General features: G+C 42.1%; 1 protein-coding gene across 1 annotated transcript; it reads left to right on the top strand.

Moving 5' to 3' along the window:
• The first annotated feature begins 7,601 nt into the window (after positions 1–7,601).
• On the top strand, positions 7,602–10,458 carry LOC123190758 (probable isoaspartyl peptidase/L-asparaginase 2). Its single transcript, XM_044603467.1, has 2 exons — positions 7,602–8,139; positions 9,642–10,458. The coding sequence occupies exons 1-2, from the start codon at positions 7,744–7,746 to the stop codon at positions 10,245–10,247; spliced, it is 1,002 nt and encodes a 333-aa protein (XP_044459402.1). The 5' UTR covers positions 7,602–7,743; the 3' UTR covers positions 10,248–10,458.
• Positions 10,459–16,712: the final 6,254 nt, after the last annotated feature.

Here is a 16,712-nt window from a genome sequence, read left to right as displayed (position 1 = left end):
CGTAAAACTCCGTACGTCTAGCAAAGTCCAAATAATAAAGTCAAAAGTTACAAACACCAGAGAAAGTTTCGCAGTTTAGATCGATCAGCCTTTGCAATGTGGTCTATAAGGTTATCTCAAAAATGATTGCCACAAGACTAAAATTATTTTTGTCTGATATAATAAGTCCAACCCAAAGTGTCTTTGTCCCAGGGAGGTTAATTACGGACAATGTTCTTATTGCATATGAAAGCTTACATACAATTAAGCAGAAGAAAATAGGCAAGGAAGGGTGGTGTGCGGTTAAGTTTGGTATGCATAAAGCCTATGACCGGGTCGAGTGGGTGTTCCGGGAAGCTATTCTCCTCAAGCTTGGTTTTCATGCAAACTGGGTGAATATGGTTATGTTATGTGTATCTCCCGTTGAATATAGAGTCAGGTACAACTCGACAGAGACTGAAGCGTTCAAACCATCGAGAGGGCTTCGTCAGGGATCCTCTCCCACCACATCTTTTTCTTCTCTGCACGGAGGGACTAACTGCCCTAGTGTACACACTTGCTGATAAAACCATCCATGTAGATACGTTTGTTACATATCAATGTCTCATTTATATTGGTAAATTTAGTTTGGTCCACTGTACACACTTGCTGATAAAACCATCCATGTAGCATGCCACTTCAGTACATGGTGAACAACCAAGTGGCCTGCTTAGTAAGGCAGGTTTTGGTGGTGCCAACACAGGCAGTTTAACAACCAAGAATATCATGCGGAATATGGAAGCAAAAAATTTGTATCATAGATATATGATATGTATCTACTTGCCATGAATTTAAAATCAAAGTTGATCTTCACCTTTAAAACCAAAAATATTGTTTCTATGAATAGTAGTCTACTTTAACATTCCCACCGAATTTTGAATCGTGTAAACTACACAATTGGATATCTTTTCATTTTTTCCTATGTGGTTTGGATTTACATATCAAAACATGTGGCATGGTTTATAGTTCATATATACATACATACATACATACATACATACATACATATATATATATATATATATATATATATATATATATATATATAATTGTAAATATTGTATAATCATCTGTGATTTTAAGTCGAATTGTGCGACAGTGGCACGGTGGCATGTAAATGAAGGATACCATCAGATTATTCTTTTCTTACACATTTACCACACGATGTATCTTTTCAAAGCAGTATGAGTTCTACGTTCAAACTTGAAAACTCATCGAAAAACTTACGTTATGATTGGTGAATAGTACCTTTTCTATCTTTGTTTTAAGTTTTCAACTGAAAATTTGCAAAAGAATAATCATGATGTGTGCATTAGGGTAACGTAGCAAGTCGGATTATTATGATTGGAAATATGGAGGCAAGTTTTACCCAGGTTCAGGTCATCACGGTTGAGGCAAAAAATCTACTTCCTACTCCTTGTTTATCGATGATGGGGTGCACCACAACATGGATGTCCGTAGATGTATCGAGGGGGTGAAACTATGCGATGTAAGGTACCTACGACTATCCAGATCTCAACTTATAAAGGAGAACCATGCCTACGATTATAGACATTCTAGTTCTCTACGGTGGTTTGAAGAGTCCTCTGAGATTTCTGGTGATTCCTTTATCTTTGGAGGGTCGTAGGCAGGACAATAGACCTGGGCCATTGCATGGCTTGGTGGGCCCATACTTGTCCTGGTGGGCAGACTTACGGTTGCCTCGTATCTTTTTCTAACCCAAGTTTTAAGTAATTTCTGTTAGAAGTATAGTAGAATCATATCACTAGCATTTGGCTCATCGAAATATGTGAGGTTAGTCCAATATGTGGTCTTATGTAATGTTTTTACCTGAGACATGATGGAAAGTCGAGATGTAAAGCTATAGATGATGTCTTTGAAGAACATTAATGCAAGTTTTAGTTTTATCACAAATATTCACCGTTGATTCCTATTTCAGCTTATTACATATATTGTGTTCAATAATAAACAAACGTTGGATCATTTCAGCAAAGAAACATTGTTATCTATCATGGAGAACCTTACTGGATGTCATCCAAATAGACACGCTTTTATGTCCACGAGTACATAGAAATAGAATCTACACAAGACTAACTAGTATGAATGACTCATGAACTAAGTAAAGGAAGTGCTACATGATAGATAGAAAGCGCTCTCATGACACGGTCACCTAATCCCTACTCCTTCGTACAACTTCCTTTTAAAGTAACTACTAAATGTGTACGCGCAATAGACGTTGATATTAGGTAGTATATTAATTGTCGCATATATTAGGTATGATACTATTTACGTGTTAATTATGTGATTACTGTTGACTTAGATTCTTGGCATGATACTAATTTCACACATGGGGTTAGAGCTAGTTTGGGTTAGTTGGAGGCTCAAATAACCCAAAAGTATCCAAACATGGAGGGTTAGAATGGGTTAGTTTCATCTAACACAACTATCCCAGTGAAGAGGTGCTTATTTAGGTTAGAGTGTGTTAGAAAATAACTCTAACTCTAACTGTGTTAGAGTATCCAAACAGGGCCTATGTAGGATATTCTTTATGAATTAGTTACATGATTACCGCAAGTCTGATATTTGGTATGATATTAGTTGCACGTTAAATATGTTGAGCACACACCATGTGTGAACTGGTTTAATGATTTAGATTAGTTGGATCTACCCCTTGGGCACTTTTACATTGGTATATAGATACAGATGTTGATGATGACGGCCGACCATACCTCGTTCCAGCTGCATTATGTGTCGACCGCATGAGCATGCGACACATTGATGGGAAATAAAAATTAAGTTACCTCCGCTGAAGATGGTTTAGTGTTATGTTTCTTGAAACTTCATCCGGACAGATGAAGGGGGGCTACAGTGGTAGCCTTTGACATATAATAATTAGTTATTTCTTCTTACATGGTGATGTAAAATGATAAGGATTTTTCACACAAAAATGTAAAATGATACTAGCAATCAAGTTTTGGGTGAGACATAATAATGTAAAATCTTAGCAACTTCTTTACACAAATGGAAAGCCTTCAAAAGCATGAACCCCTCCTGCATGTGTCTAACATTGATGTGAATATGCAGAGTGGCGATGTAGCGGACGGGCTCGCATGCTCCTGTTATGTGTACCAATGGGACAAGTTCACGTGGGGCTGCAGTTATTGCTGATGGAGGATACTGGCTGGTATACACGGACCGAACAGTGCACATACGGTAATGAGTCCGTAGAATCTGTGTGACGGAGTTAAGGAGAGCTCTGACGGCGTTTGTCAATTAGACGGAGAGCCCCCGGTTGGGATGGATTGGGACAGGTTCAAAATCTTTGGGTGCGTCGTCTGGTTTGGGACAGGTTCAAAATCTGTTGGATACAGTACTACTCAGTACAGGACGACTCCAACATTGCTTGACCTGAATGGCGTTTGCGAGGCCTGAGCCTGTCGACGGTGGACTGGGAACAGTCAACGGGCAAAGACGACCCTCACGCATCGGGATGGACAAAGAGTTAATTGGCTTTGTACTAGTGATGCGCTTGCGCCGATCTTGACGAGACTCCCAGTATTTTAATGGATTTGTAATTAATGGACTCCGATTTTGACAGTCAATTTTACTATCACACGGATTCAAAATTGGTCAAGAACGCTACACTTTTATTGCGTGCTGATTTAACTGACAAACAAGTGAACATACATATTTTTCAAGAAATCTGCAGGGGCACGCAGATCCCAAACCCTGCTCAGTCGCTCGATTGCCCCATGATTCGTGATGTAGTTGGATCCTACATGAGGGGACAATAAGTTTTTAAATTTTAATCATTGAAACTTACAATTTTGCATCTGAAATTTTTTATTTTCTCGGTCACGAGTATCAGATTGCAGAGTTGGAACTTGAAGGTACTTTTTTGGCCAGTCGCAGGTGCTAAAGTCACGATTTTATCGGTCACTCGTACTAAGTTTCAAGAATTAAAAATTAATATGTTTTTTCAAAATTCCTCAAGACTTACTTAAAATGGATCTTACTTGAAAGCCCCCATCACAAAAAAACATGAATATGAAAACAAAACTTAATTTGAACTTTTTATTCAAGAGATATAAAAAGTTTAACAATTGAAAACAAAAGAAAAAACACGTGTGAGGGACTCGGTGCCCTCGCACCTGCATGTCCCAAATCCTCTCACATTTTTTTTAGCAAGCTAACATATGCAATATTTTTTAAATGCAATTGTTTAGAAGTTCCTTTTTCTTGCAAATAACTAAATGGAAGTTGCACCGGAATCACGTTCCTTCTGTTATAAGTTAGCAATTTTGGTTATGCACAACTAAAGTGAACACTACAACCCAAGCAATAATATAACATATTTACGGCTTAGCCACTTCTTGAAATAGGCCCGCACCCCACTTTATATATAAACCATAAATCACAATACACTTTCCATCATGTCTTCAAGAACTTTGTCGACACTCATGTTTGCAACTACCATCAACTTTCATTTACCCTCAAATTCTAGACATATGGTTTAACAACAAAGGTGATCAGCTTGATAATACAACATCACTATAACTATATATGTCATTATTATTAATTTGGAAATCTATGGAACATTAGAACTTGCCCATCACCAATCACAACAATGCTAGGTGAGTTGGTGGATTAGCGCAAATGAATATCTCTCTGTTATGTTCGTCTCTGAACACCCCAAATGCCCCTGCCTCATTATTTTGGCTTTCGAATTTGAAACTTTTATATGTTTTAACAAAAAAATAATTTAAGTTTCATTTTCAGATTCATATTGCTTGTGACAAGGGCTTTCAAATAAGATCCATTATATATATGTTTTGATGACTTTCTGTAAAAAAAATGTTAATTTTCAATTATTGAAACTTAGTGCGAGTGAACGATAAAATCGCAAGCTTAGAAAACGCGAACATTGAAATCTGAATGTTAGTGCGAGCGAACAATAAAATTGACTTTTCAGAAACTTTGAACGTCTATAACTGTAAGTTTTAGATACTTAGAACTTTTTTGAGTTGAGATACTTGAAAATTCGTGTGCCAAAACTTGGGGTCCATAAAATCGCCAGCGTGGCCGTCTTGTGGTGTCAAAAAAAGCGTGACCATCTTGCTAAAAAAAATCAATGTGTGTGGTGGACGTCCGACCGACCACCATACCGACGAGGGGGTGCTGCCGTGCATGCGTCCAGCATTATGCACATGTGGGTACAGCTCGTAGACGCCTTCTCTGCTACGTAGATGTCCGTCGTTTCTTACGTCCGTTATTTGCATTAAACAAGCCACAGTACACGTCCTGAAATACACATGCGGCCTAACATCCGGAAGCGAAGGAACGACTCACGATTCCGTGAGTAGGCGAGCCCGTCCTCGCCCATGAATTTTCGGTGAATATGTAGCTATTTTAGCACGCACTTGATCCCCTGTTTTGAATGGATCTTGAAGACTTAATTATGAAGGATACTCTTTGCGTATTGCAGGGAAACTGCATATCCTGCAGATAAAGGGAATATTCAAGCACACTTGACTTGCAGTATGTACGTTTGATTTCGAGAGATTCAATCGCCAATAAGTGTATCATGTATGATGCATGACATCACTCGCGGAAAGAAATGAACATCATCGTGGAGCTCCCTTTCGCCTTTGTTTCTCTAAAGGGCTGCGCATGCAATTTCGCCTCCCTAACTCGCCGTGACTACAACAGTATTCTATCTGCAAAAAGTAATTAACATGGAGGATCAGCAAGCACTGGAGTAACTTGGATTCCATCGTGGCCTACAACTTGTTGGTTTTCTAGCGAGTAGTACTGCCATGGGAAGCCCTCACTGGTTGAGGTAACTTTTGTTTCTAGCCGAGGCAATGTTAACTTTGTCCGGCAGTCGGCAGGTGCATGCATCATCTCATGTGATTGCTCCGGGGAGCTGGGGAGTGCTGTTTGTGGTTTGTGACCGTGTCCGTGCGCGTCACCTTCCTCGGTTGGGTCGAAAGTGATGCAAGTGCGTCACAGATTCTTCTGGTCTGATATTATCTCGGCCTCGGGTGACGAATGGTAAACCGGCGCCCAGGTGTCGAGTGATGACGGCGAAGGTACTCTATCGAACGGTGCTCCCAAGCCAAGCCGTCGGTAATATATGCCCTGTGGCTGATGGTGGCCCCCGGAACAACGATGTTTGGCACAAAAAATGTACCGGCGCATGGAATGCCAAACCTTCCTTTCCTCGTCACGTCAAAATAAGAAAGGTGCAATGGAGCTGGTAATTTAGAAATGGCAACTGAAACTGACTCCACATATACAGTGCAATACACGTGAATTTGTAAAAAATATCCCGGTCCGACGACTGGTTTGGCACTGCACTTAATTTGAGGGCTGACGATCTTGCATAATTCGGCAATTCCTGCACATCTGATTTGTTGTGATCTCGACAGCAATTTCACCCGGGAAATGAATCGGGCTATCGAAGTTGGTTTACGGGATCGTCAATAATAGGAAAGTTAATCCTGGGTGTTAAAAAGGGTAGTAAGTAAGTAGAATCTTCACGGCGCCCCCACAAGATTAGGTGATAATTTCGGCGCAAAGATTCCATCGCCATCGTCGCGTGACCTGTGCGCATCTCGTGGTGGATTCTCCTGCAGTTTGTGCGCTCTAGCTTGTCTGGATTCCAAAGGGGAATCGGCCCACCGGGATCTTCTGCGCCGGCAGCCATCACAGCAGCAACGTAACGCTTGCTCGGTGGTTGGTCGCAGCCGGCGGCCGGCGGCCGAACTAACAGCTGCTTGGTCGATCTTTAGCATTGACCCGATGTTTGTTCTAGGACTAGTAGTACATGAATGCATATTTTGTGGGGCTTATTGGAGTACTTTAACCTGGTCATTTTGTGGCATCGAATAATTTGGCACTAGGAGAATGCCGTCAACATTGTTAACATTCTTGTCAGTGTCACTTCTACCATGGACTGTGGCGGTTGAGTAAATTCACCGGAACGACATATAGGTAGATAAATCGATCTGAGGTACTGAATCTTCCTCTTGACTTGTATTCACTTTTACCATGAACTTGCCTTGCTCGTTTTGTCCTAGGAGCAAACTCTGGTGCTAGGTAAGGTAATTGACCTGCACCAGTAGAAACCAACGAAATGCCCTGCCAATGCCGTACAAAGATTTCGCAGCCTCTGGCATTAAGCTGCCGAATCCATTTATTTACTGCTTCCATTTGCTAGCGAAACTCATTTGGTAGCTTTACAGGTGCACCTTTTCCACACGCATCTATTTCCTCCGTTCGAAATTACTTGTTTCGGATATGGATGTATCTAGAACTAAAATACGTTATGAATGTATGTAGAATTAAAATACGTCTAGATATATGCATTTCTGCGATAAATAATTCTGAACGGAGGAAGTACGAGTAGCGACGGTCATCAAATCCCGCCCTGCATGCAGTGCCGGATACCGTTCCGTTTCGGAGCCAAGAATGAATCCCGCTCCTTACCGGACCCAAGATTCTTTAAACGTCCGGAAGAGCCTCCCCTCCCACCCTCGCTCTCCCTATAAATACCCCGCCCTCCCACCTCCCATCCTTCATCTCCAACACACCCGAGCCAACAGAGGAACAAGAAAGAGCAGAGCATCACGTGGCCGTAGCGAGAGAGAGAGAGAGAGATCCAAGTGCCTACAAGGCTAGCACCTAGCACACCACCGCAGGTCCGCAGCACCAACAGCACGCATGGCGCGCTGGGCCATTGCCATCCACGGCGGCGCGGGCGTGGACCCCAACCTGCCGGAGCACAGGCAGGAGGAAGCCAAGCGGGTGCTGGCGCGGTGCCTGCAGGTCGGCGTCGACCTGCTGCGCGCCGGCGCCGCGGCGCTGGACGTCGTGGAGGCCGTGGTGCGCGAGCTGGAGACGGACCCCTGCTTCAACTCGGGCCGGGGTTCCGCGCTCACCCGCGCCGGCACCGTCGAGATGGAGGCCAGCATCATGGACGGCCACGGCCGCCGCTGCGGCGCCGTCTCGGGGGTCTCGACGGTCCGCAACCCCGTCTCCCTCGCCCGGCGCGTCATGGACAAGTCGCCCCACTCCTACCTCGCCTTCGACGGCGCCGAGGATTTCGCACGCGAGCAGGTAATTAATCCTAAGATTACCCTCGGTTAATTCTGGTTCCTACCAAAAAAATGCACCCCACTCAAGAAGGAATGCATAAACTGCCTGCATGGCGATCTAATCAACATATATCAGGACGGTAATTAACATTTTTAAATTGAAAGTTCACGTGACGGAACGGACGGAGTAGTATGGCATGCAGCCGCACTTTCTCGAGACACGTGTGGATGACGTGTGGGGCACTGTGGTGCGGTACACCATGAGTGCACATCTGCATGCAGCTAACTTGCACGGGAAAGACCGTTCCTTCCAGACACGGATTTTCATTTGGGTAAACATGGCATACATACATGTAGCTTATCTGAGCTAGCTTTTCGTGCATGTATGTATGTATGGGGCACTGGGGTTAAGATACAGCTTGCTCAGCACAGCAAGTTAAGAAAATGCACGTGCGTGTATCCCTTTCGTCCCCTGCTCTGTGGAGAAATGTGTGGACCAAGTAGCACTGCGAGTTGATTTCACATCCAGCTCAAAGCAACACCAACGTAACCTGTCTGTCTACGGCTTGCTATTGGTAGTCATGTGCACCGATTAGTAGGTACTCCTTCCGTTTCAAATTACTTGTCGCAACTATTGATGTATCTAGATGTATTTTACTTTTATATACATCTATTTCTGCGACGAGTAATTTGAAACGGAGGGGCTACTATAAAGGGAGTACATGATATCATGATGCAAATAGATGAACTTTTCATTTTGAGTAAGAATCAAAGGGATAAGAAAACATGTGAAAAGCGAAGGGAAAAAACATGGGTCTCGTGGTGGCACCAGCCGCCTCGCACCTACCAAAACCATGCATCTACGCACCTTCACGATATCTCCATGCCTCTCCAACTTAAATTTGTCCTCTGCTATTAAAATTCTACTAAGCCTTAAAGTTTTCAGTCAAGATCGTGCATAGCAGCCGCACAAAGGAATCCATCTTGTCGCATGCAGGAAAGAAAATGGGCCGATGCATGTGCATGATTTTCTTTGTCGTGGCCGGCACATTTTTTAGTTAAATTATTCAAAACGAACAGTTAGCTAATCAAATCAAGCAGTGGCGGCCAATAGGAATCTCGTGACAGATCCATGAACCTAGGATGGCTACTGTAAGCCTCTGTTTTTGGCGCCAAAACTTGTGCACGGCATCGCCTACTCCCTGCGCACCACTCGTGCCGTGTGGTGGGCATGGATTCCTTGCCGGATCTCGTGCCGACCCGCCGGGACCAGGCCACTTGCTCCCCGTCCGACGAATCCGTCGTCCGTACATGGTCCACCACCCCCGACCATCAAGTGACAGCAACTGGATCTGATTCCATGATTCCTACAGAATCCCGCGCGTTTTCCCTGCAGATCTCGTGGCCCTGCACTGTGCCGCAAAATTAAAACGAATCTGCGGTCTTTATATGCATCCAGGGTTAATCGGGATTAAAAACAGATTGATTTTTCAATGCGTTGATCTGATTTTGATGTGTTTGCAGGGCCTAGAGGTTGTGGACAACAGCTACTTCATCACGGAGGAGAACGTGGGCATGCTCAAGCTCGCCAAGGACGCCAACACCATCCTCTTCGACTACCGCATCCCGCTCGCCGGCGCCGACACTTGCAGCGCGCTGGCGGCCGCGTCAGAGAAGAACAACAGCAACGGCATGGTGATGAACGGGCTGCCCATCAGCATCTACGCGCCGGAGACGGTGGGCTGCGCGGTGGTGGACTCCAACGGCTTCACGGCGGCCGCCACCTCGACCGGTGGTCTGATGAACAAGATGACGGGTCGAATCGGCGACTCGCCGCTCATCGGCGCCGGCACCTACGCGTGTGGGCACTGCGCCGTGTCGTGCACCGGCGAGGGCGAGGCCATCATCCGCTCCACGCTGGCGCGGGACGTGGCCGCCGTCATGGAGTACAAGGGGCTGCCTCTGCAGGAGGCCGTAGACTTCTGCGTCAAGGAGCGGCTCGACGAGGGTTTCGCGGGGCTCATCGCCGTGTCCGGCACCGGCGAGGTGGCGTACGGGTTCAACTGCACCGGCATGTTCCGGGGCTGCGCCACCGAGGACGGCTTCATGGAGGTCGGCATCTGGGAGTGAGCAAGCAAGTGCGTGGAGTCGCGGTGGCCGCTCTGAACGTTCGTGTGTCTGCATCTGGCCATCCTGCGATTGCCATGTGGTTCTAGTCTGGGATCCTGATTTAGTAGCAGTAGTAGTGGATCGAGGATTGGGGATTGGAGGAATAATGATGATGATGACGATTGTGGTAGCCGTGGAAAATAATAATGTGAAAAGTTCTATGGCTTCTGAATTACCTGTCTTGTTCAGTTCTCACTCTTCCTGAATCCTTCTTCAGTCTAGAACGTGTGTTACACGCAGTCTGGAGTAGTGGCTTGAAACAGATCCATCTTTCAATCATCTTTCTAATATAAAAACAATTAAAAACAAAACAGTGAATTCTAAGCATGATATTCTTCTTTTGCTCTGTAGCAAACGAACGAGAGTGAGACTACTTCTTTTCAGTGAGAGCTTGGCTGAACTTTATGTGCTAGCAAATTAACTTTCCGGCCTGTGTAGTCCCGCAAAAAAAAAAACTTTCCGGCCTGAGTACTACTCTTCATATGAAGAAACAAGGCTTAGTAGGCCCACCGTTTGCCCATCACCCAAGAAAATGATACTCCCTCGGTATCATAATGTAGTGTATATATTATTTATTTTTGCGGATGTGGTGTATATAGATTTTTTTTAAATTCAAACTTAGCGAACTTTAGCCAAGTTTATGAAAATTTTTATCTATATCTGCAATAGGGTCTATCTAGGTCTCAGTCGACTGAGACTTCGCGAAGTCTAAGTCGACTGATGACATCAGCATATGTACAGCCCAGACTTTTTTGTTTTGTCTGAAACTGTCTATGTGTTGTCTGCGTGATGGGCTGGCCTGGTCCTCTATTGGGCTTTTGTCTTACCTTTTCTCCTCTGCGCCGTTATGCAGTTTGCCGGATTTTTTTTTCTCTTTCTTGTACTTGGGACGTACCACTGGCCATGTAAGTGTCTGCTAATTAGTAGCTTCAGCCTCGACAAATGATGCAGCTTTGTTGTGTTCAAATTCTTGTATTTTTTTTGTCCGCCGAAAAATCCTTGTATATGCTGCTTGTAGTTGGGTGTGGCCGTGTGAGCTATGGGCATGCTACTTATGGTGATTTTATATTGGAGAAAAAAATACAAGTATTTAAACACAAAGAAACAAAAAAAATATTTTGCACATATATAACCATAACGCAATTTCGTGCAACCAGTGGGTGTGTAAAAATAAGAAAGGAAGATAAAAATTAATAAATTACGCACATATGGGAACGCCACACACTTCTAATCCTTTTCCACCTGTAAGTTGGTGCATCTGTAGTTGCATGTGAGGTGCAAGACATGCAATTGCACGCTGAGGCAGACATGCAACTAGATTGCACAATTTGTAATAAATAAATAAAAACACTCTATGTGGGAAAGAAGAAAAAACAAAACCAAACACAAAAATAAGAAGAAGAAAAGAAAAAGGTAGACAATTGAAGTTGGAGCCGCATTGAAGCAGATGCACTTGCATTGAAGGGGGGAGGGGTTGATAAAACACCACAAAGATACAGTCAGGGGTGACACCTACAGTTGCATGGCTAGTCACAAACGAGCAACTGCCCCTCGCGACAAAACACCACGTAGTTGACGTTGGGGCCAACACCTTGCAGTTGCATGCCTAGTGGCAGACAAGCAACTGCCTCCGTCCCCTTGACTAAACACCACAAAGCTACAACCACGTTGAAGACATGCAGTTGCACTCGGAGATGATAGTTACAGTTGCATACATAGTGGTGGACATGCAAATTGCCTCTCCTCTATCCGATAAAACATAATTGAGTTTGATCCACATGAAAGACATGCAGTTGCGCAAATAGTGACAAACATGCAACTAACCCCTCACCTGACAAAAAAGTACAAAGTTGCAGTCGCGTCGAAGACATGCAGTTGCATTTAGGGTGCGATAACTGCAGTTGTGTATCTAGTGGTGGACATGCAATTGCTACTCCTCCACCTGACAAAACACCACTGAGTTGCAACCGCGTGGAAGGCATGCAGTTGCAGCCGAGGGCGACACTTGCAGTTGCGTTCCTAGTGGTGGGCATGCAACTGCTCCCTCCCCCTGATAAAACACCACAGAGTTGCAGTCAGGGACAACAATTGTAGTTGCATGCCTATTGATAGACATGCAACTGTATCGCCTACAAAACATCACTAAGTGGTCACATTGAAGACGCAGAGTTGTAGTTTGGGACACCACTTGCACTTGCATAGCTAGTGACAGGCATGCAACTGCCCCATCCCCTTGACTAAACACCACAAAGTTGCAACCTGTGTTGAAGACACGCAGTTGCAGTTGGGGACGACGCTTGAAGTTGCATGCATAGTGGTGGACATGCAACTGCCACTCCTCCGTCCGACAAAACAGCACTGAGTTTGAACCGTGTGGAAGACATGTAGTTGCATTCGAGAGCAACACTTGCAGTTGTGCCACTAGTGACAAACATGCAACTAACCCTTCACCCGATAAAAACGGTACAGAATTGCAGTCGCATTGAAGATATGAAGTTGCATTTAGGGAGCGACACTTGCAATTGCATGTCTAGTGTTGGACATGCAATTGCCTCTCCTCCGCTCGACAAACACCACTGAGTTGCAACCATATGAAAGACATGTAGATGCAGTCGGGAGTAACACTTGCAGTTGCATGTCTAGTGGCGGACGTGCAACTTCCCCTTCCTTGATAAAACATCACAGAGTTGCAATCAAGGATGACACTTGCAGTTGCGTGCCTAGTGACAGATGTGCAACTGCACCCCCTACGAAACACCACTAACTGGTTGCATTGAAGACACACAGTTGCAGCTAGAGACGTCACTTGCAATTGTGTGCCTAGTAACACACATGCAACTGCATTTCTCCCGACAAAAGACTAATAAATTACAGTCAGTGGTGACACTTACAGTTGTGCCTAATAGCAGGCATACAAGAGAAAGGTTTTAAAAAGCAAGAAAAATAAAATATAAATAAATAAATAAATAAATAAGGAAACAATGATTTATTTCTAAAAGCAAATAAGAGGAACGAAACTATTAAAAAATAAGAAAAATTAAAAATGGTAAAAATACAAATGTAAAATAAAATCAATGTCACGATGACGCCTTTTTTGGGTTAAAAATCACTTACAAAAGATACAAAAAGAGGCAAGAAAAACAAATAAAAAAGAACACACAAATAAAACCGAAAAAAGCCAAGCCATCACACGTCCCTTCCCACACATAAATAAAATAAGAAGGAAAGAGCGGGCCAGACACATCCTAAAACAGTCTATTACCAGAAAAACTGAAAGCAAACTGATTGGACACGAGAGAAATACAAAATAAACAAAGGAAAACAAGCCTTTTGCCTCCTTAAAAAATGCGGCCCAAGCCATGACAAGGAAAAGTTCAACCTAACCAACCCACAATGCAACGTTCGCACGCGACAAGGCCATGCGAAAAATAGAAGAAAGAAAATGGCCTGATGCGCATTTTATAAAGGCCGAAACAAAGACAGACATACCCAACATGAATCTTGAAGCAAACAAAGCATTTATTGGCTGAGTCGTCGACTGAGACTCCACGAAGTCTGAGTCAGGTGATTGTTCGACCAGATGAAAAATATTTTCATTTTAAAAACTTAAATTTATTGTTTAATAAAATTTAGAACAAAAGGTAAAAAATAAAATTGAAACAAAAGTTAAAATAATAAAGAAAAACAATAAAAATAAAATAAAAGAACCAAAAACAAAAGTAGAAAAAGGGAAAATAAAAATGTAGAAAGAGGGCAGAACACGAAGGCCACGCAAGAAATGTTCAACGTCACACATGCCCACCTCTTCTCCCAGTGTAAAAAGCTGCAAAACAATATTTTTTATTGGTAAAATCCCGACAAACAAAGAAAAAGGGCTGCTTCACCTGACCGGGCACCAGCCCATCACAGATAGAAGCCTGCACCGACACAGAAAAACTAACAAAAGAGCAGCCCAACCCCAGACGTTTCTCTACACGGGCCTATTACACGACATACCCAGCAGTGCGCTAATCTTAATGCAACAAATGATCAAACGGTCCAGCGGTCGACTGAGACTTCGCGAAGTCTCAGTCGACTGAGATTTAGCAGCACCGTCTGCAATATTAAACATATACAGTATGAACATTCAACTCACGATATCTGATGATATGCATTTGGTTTTGTAGGTGTAAATATTTTTCTCTCTAAACCTGGTCAAAATTTGACTTTAAGAAAGAAAAAAACTATAAGCACTACATTATGAAACGGAAGGGTAAGACATCGGTTTCCTCTCTATTTTTTGGCGATAAAAGATTATGGTTTTCTCGTTTAAAAAAAGTGCAAGAAAAACTGTCCATGTATTTTATTTTATGGATTAATTAAACAAAACATCAATCTTGATGCAGGAACAATACAAGGATTAACTTTGGATGGGTACTTAAAACCCTTCAATGACAAGCTTAGTGTCCATCGATGACTAAACGTTAGTGAGATGGGAAAAAATACACCGACAGACAACATGTGCATTAGTGATAGTGGCATCTAACAGGAAAAACAGTATCGACCATACCGGCATCAATGTGGGATCTTGCCGAACATGATGTTAGTCATCGGAGACAAACGATGACAACACTACCCATAGTGAGCTAGACCATTCCGGGGGTTTTCCCATATGTTTATCGTTCTTTTGTTATTTCTTCTGTGTTTTTTTTTCTCATTTTCGTTTTTTTGGGTATTCTCTTTCCTTTTATGTTTAATTTTTTCTTTCTGTTTTATTTTTCAAGTACAAAAAAAATCATGAAACAAATTTTGAATTCAAGCACATTTTGAAAATCGCAAAACATTTCAAATTTGTGAACAATCCAAAAAAGTTATGATCATTTTCCGAAATTCCTAAACATTATTTTTAAACTCGTGAGCATTGTTTCGAATGTCATGGACATTTTTTAAACCGGTGAACTTTTTTTTGAAGTCATGAATTTTTTCCAGCTCAGGGACATTTTTTCATAATTAGTAAAACCTTTCGAAACTCGTGAACAATATTTGAACTCATGAAGATTTATAAATTCATGAACATTTTTTCTATTCACGAACCTTTGTGGAAATTCATGAAAATTTAATGAGTTCACGGGATTTTTAATCAACAAATATTTTTTGAATGGACGAATATGTTTTGAATTTATGAACTTTTTTAAGATCATATATATTTTTAAATCATGCACATTTTTCAATTTGAAACATTTTTTGAATTCATGAATATATTTAGAATTCGCGGGATTTTTTTAAATTAGTGATAGATTTTGAATTCTTCGACTTTTTCTGAATGGATGAACTTTTTTTGAATTTGTAATCACTTTTCAAAGAGATTAGCTCTTGGAGAAACATCTTTACTTCTTATACTCCCTCCGGTCCTTTTTTACTTAGCATATAAGAATTATCTGAAGTCAAACTTTGTAAAGTTTGACCATATCTTTCCTACTTATAAAGGTTGGAGTTGGCGATAAGTTCACATGTGGGACCATCAACCTTAAACAAGAAACAAATGCACCAATACCCAGATGTGAGACCAACTACCTTCATCAATAAAGAAAAGCACCTCTACCATGTGTGAGACAGACAACATTTACTAATAAACAAATGCAGTGCTACCCACATGGGGCCAACAACCTTCCAAAACATAAATAAATATACCCTACTCATATGTTGGTCCTACCACAAATAAACAACTACATTATTGCTTTTATGTGAGATCAACACTTAAAAAAGAACACATAATAAATGTAGAAATGCAACTTCAACTCAAAATAATGCTTTAGTTTTTAGTTTCTTCCTAACCAATTTCTCTCAGTTCTAGTATATCATAGAATTACGGGAGTGAACAAATTGCAATTCCAAAGTGAAGATAGCCATTGTCCTATGTTTCAACATTCAAAATATTGTGATCGCTTAAGATTCGCCAATAGCTGCCATATGAGTTTTCCTAGTATTTTTGTTCTTTTTTAATAAACTGCGTACAAAGGCGACATGAGAGAATATTTTGATGACTTCCTAAGCGAGTGACTAAACTTCTCGTATCGTAGCAACCCACGGACATTGTGCTAGTTTATATGAAAATATCAACACCTACACTACTAAAGTTATATAACATGAAAATTAAATTCATGACACATCTAATGATATTGATTTCGTATTGTGAATGTTAATATTTTTCAACAAAGTTGGTCAACATTTGTGAAGTTTGACTTCAGACAAGTCTTATGTGCAGAGTAAAAAGGGTCGGAGGGAGTATTTTTACTTACGAGTCCACGAGCTCGAACTATGAGTCTCATAACCTAGCTAAGTATGCACTTTATTTGAATCAGGGATGCCATCTTTGGATGGATCATCCACATGATCCCAATGTAATACCTATATCTATTCCACTTGATGAATAAAACTTGGTAGGTT

The sequence above is a fragment of the Triticum aestivum genome, chromosome 2A (assembly GCF_018294505.1).
Source record: "Triticum aestivum cultivar Chinese Spring chromosome 2A, IWGSC CS RefSeq v2.1, whole genome shotgun sequence".
In the NCBI taxonomy this organism is placed as follows: Eukaryota; Viridiplantae; Streptophyta; class Magnoliopsida; order Poales; family Poaceae; genus Triticum; species Triticum aestivum.
The sequence above is the reverse complement of the archived record's forward strand: the minus strand, read 5'-3'. Positions and strand labels throughout refer to the sequence as shown.

Coding starts and splice junctions, on each gene's coding strand:
- LOC123190758 (XM_044603467.1), top strand. CDS start 7,744: ATGGCGCGCTGGGCCATTGCCATCCACGGCGGCGCGGGCGTGGACCCC. Junction 8,140..9,641: donor AGGATTTCGCACGCGAGCAG/GTAATTAATCCT, acceptor ATGTGTTTGCAG/GGCCTAGAGGTTGTGGACAA.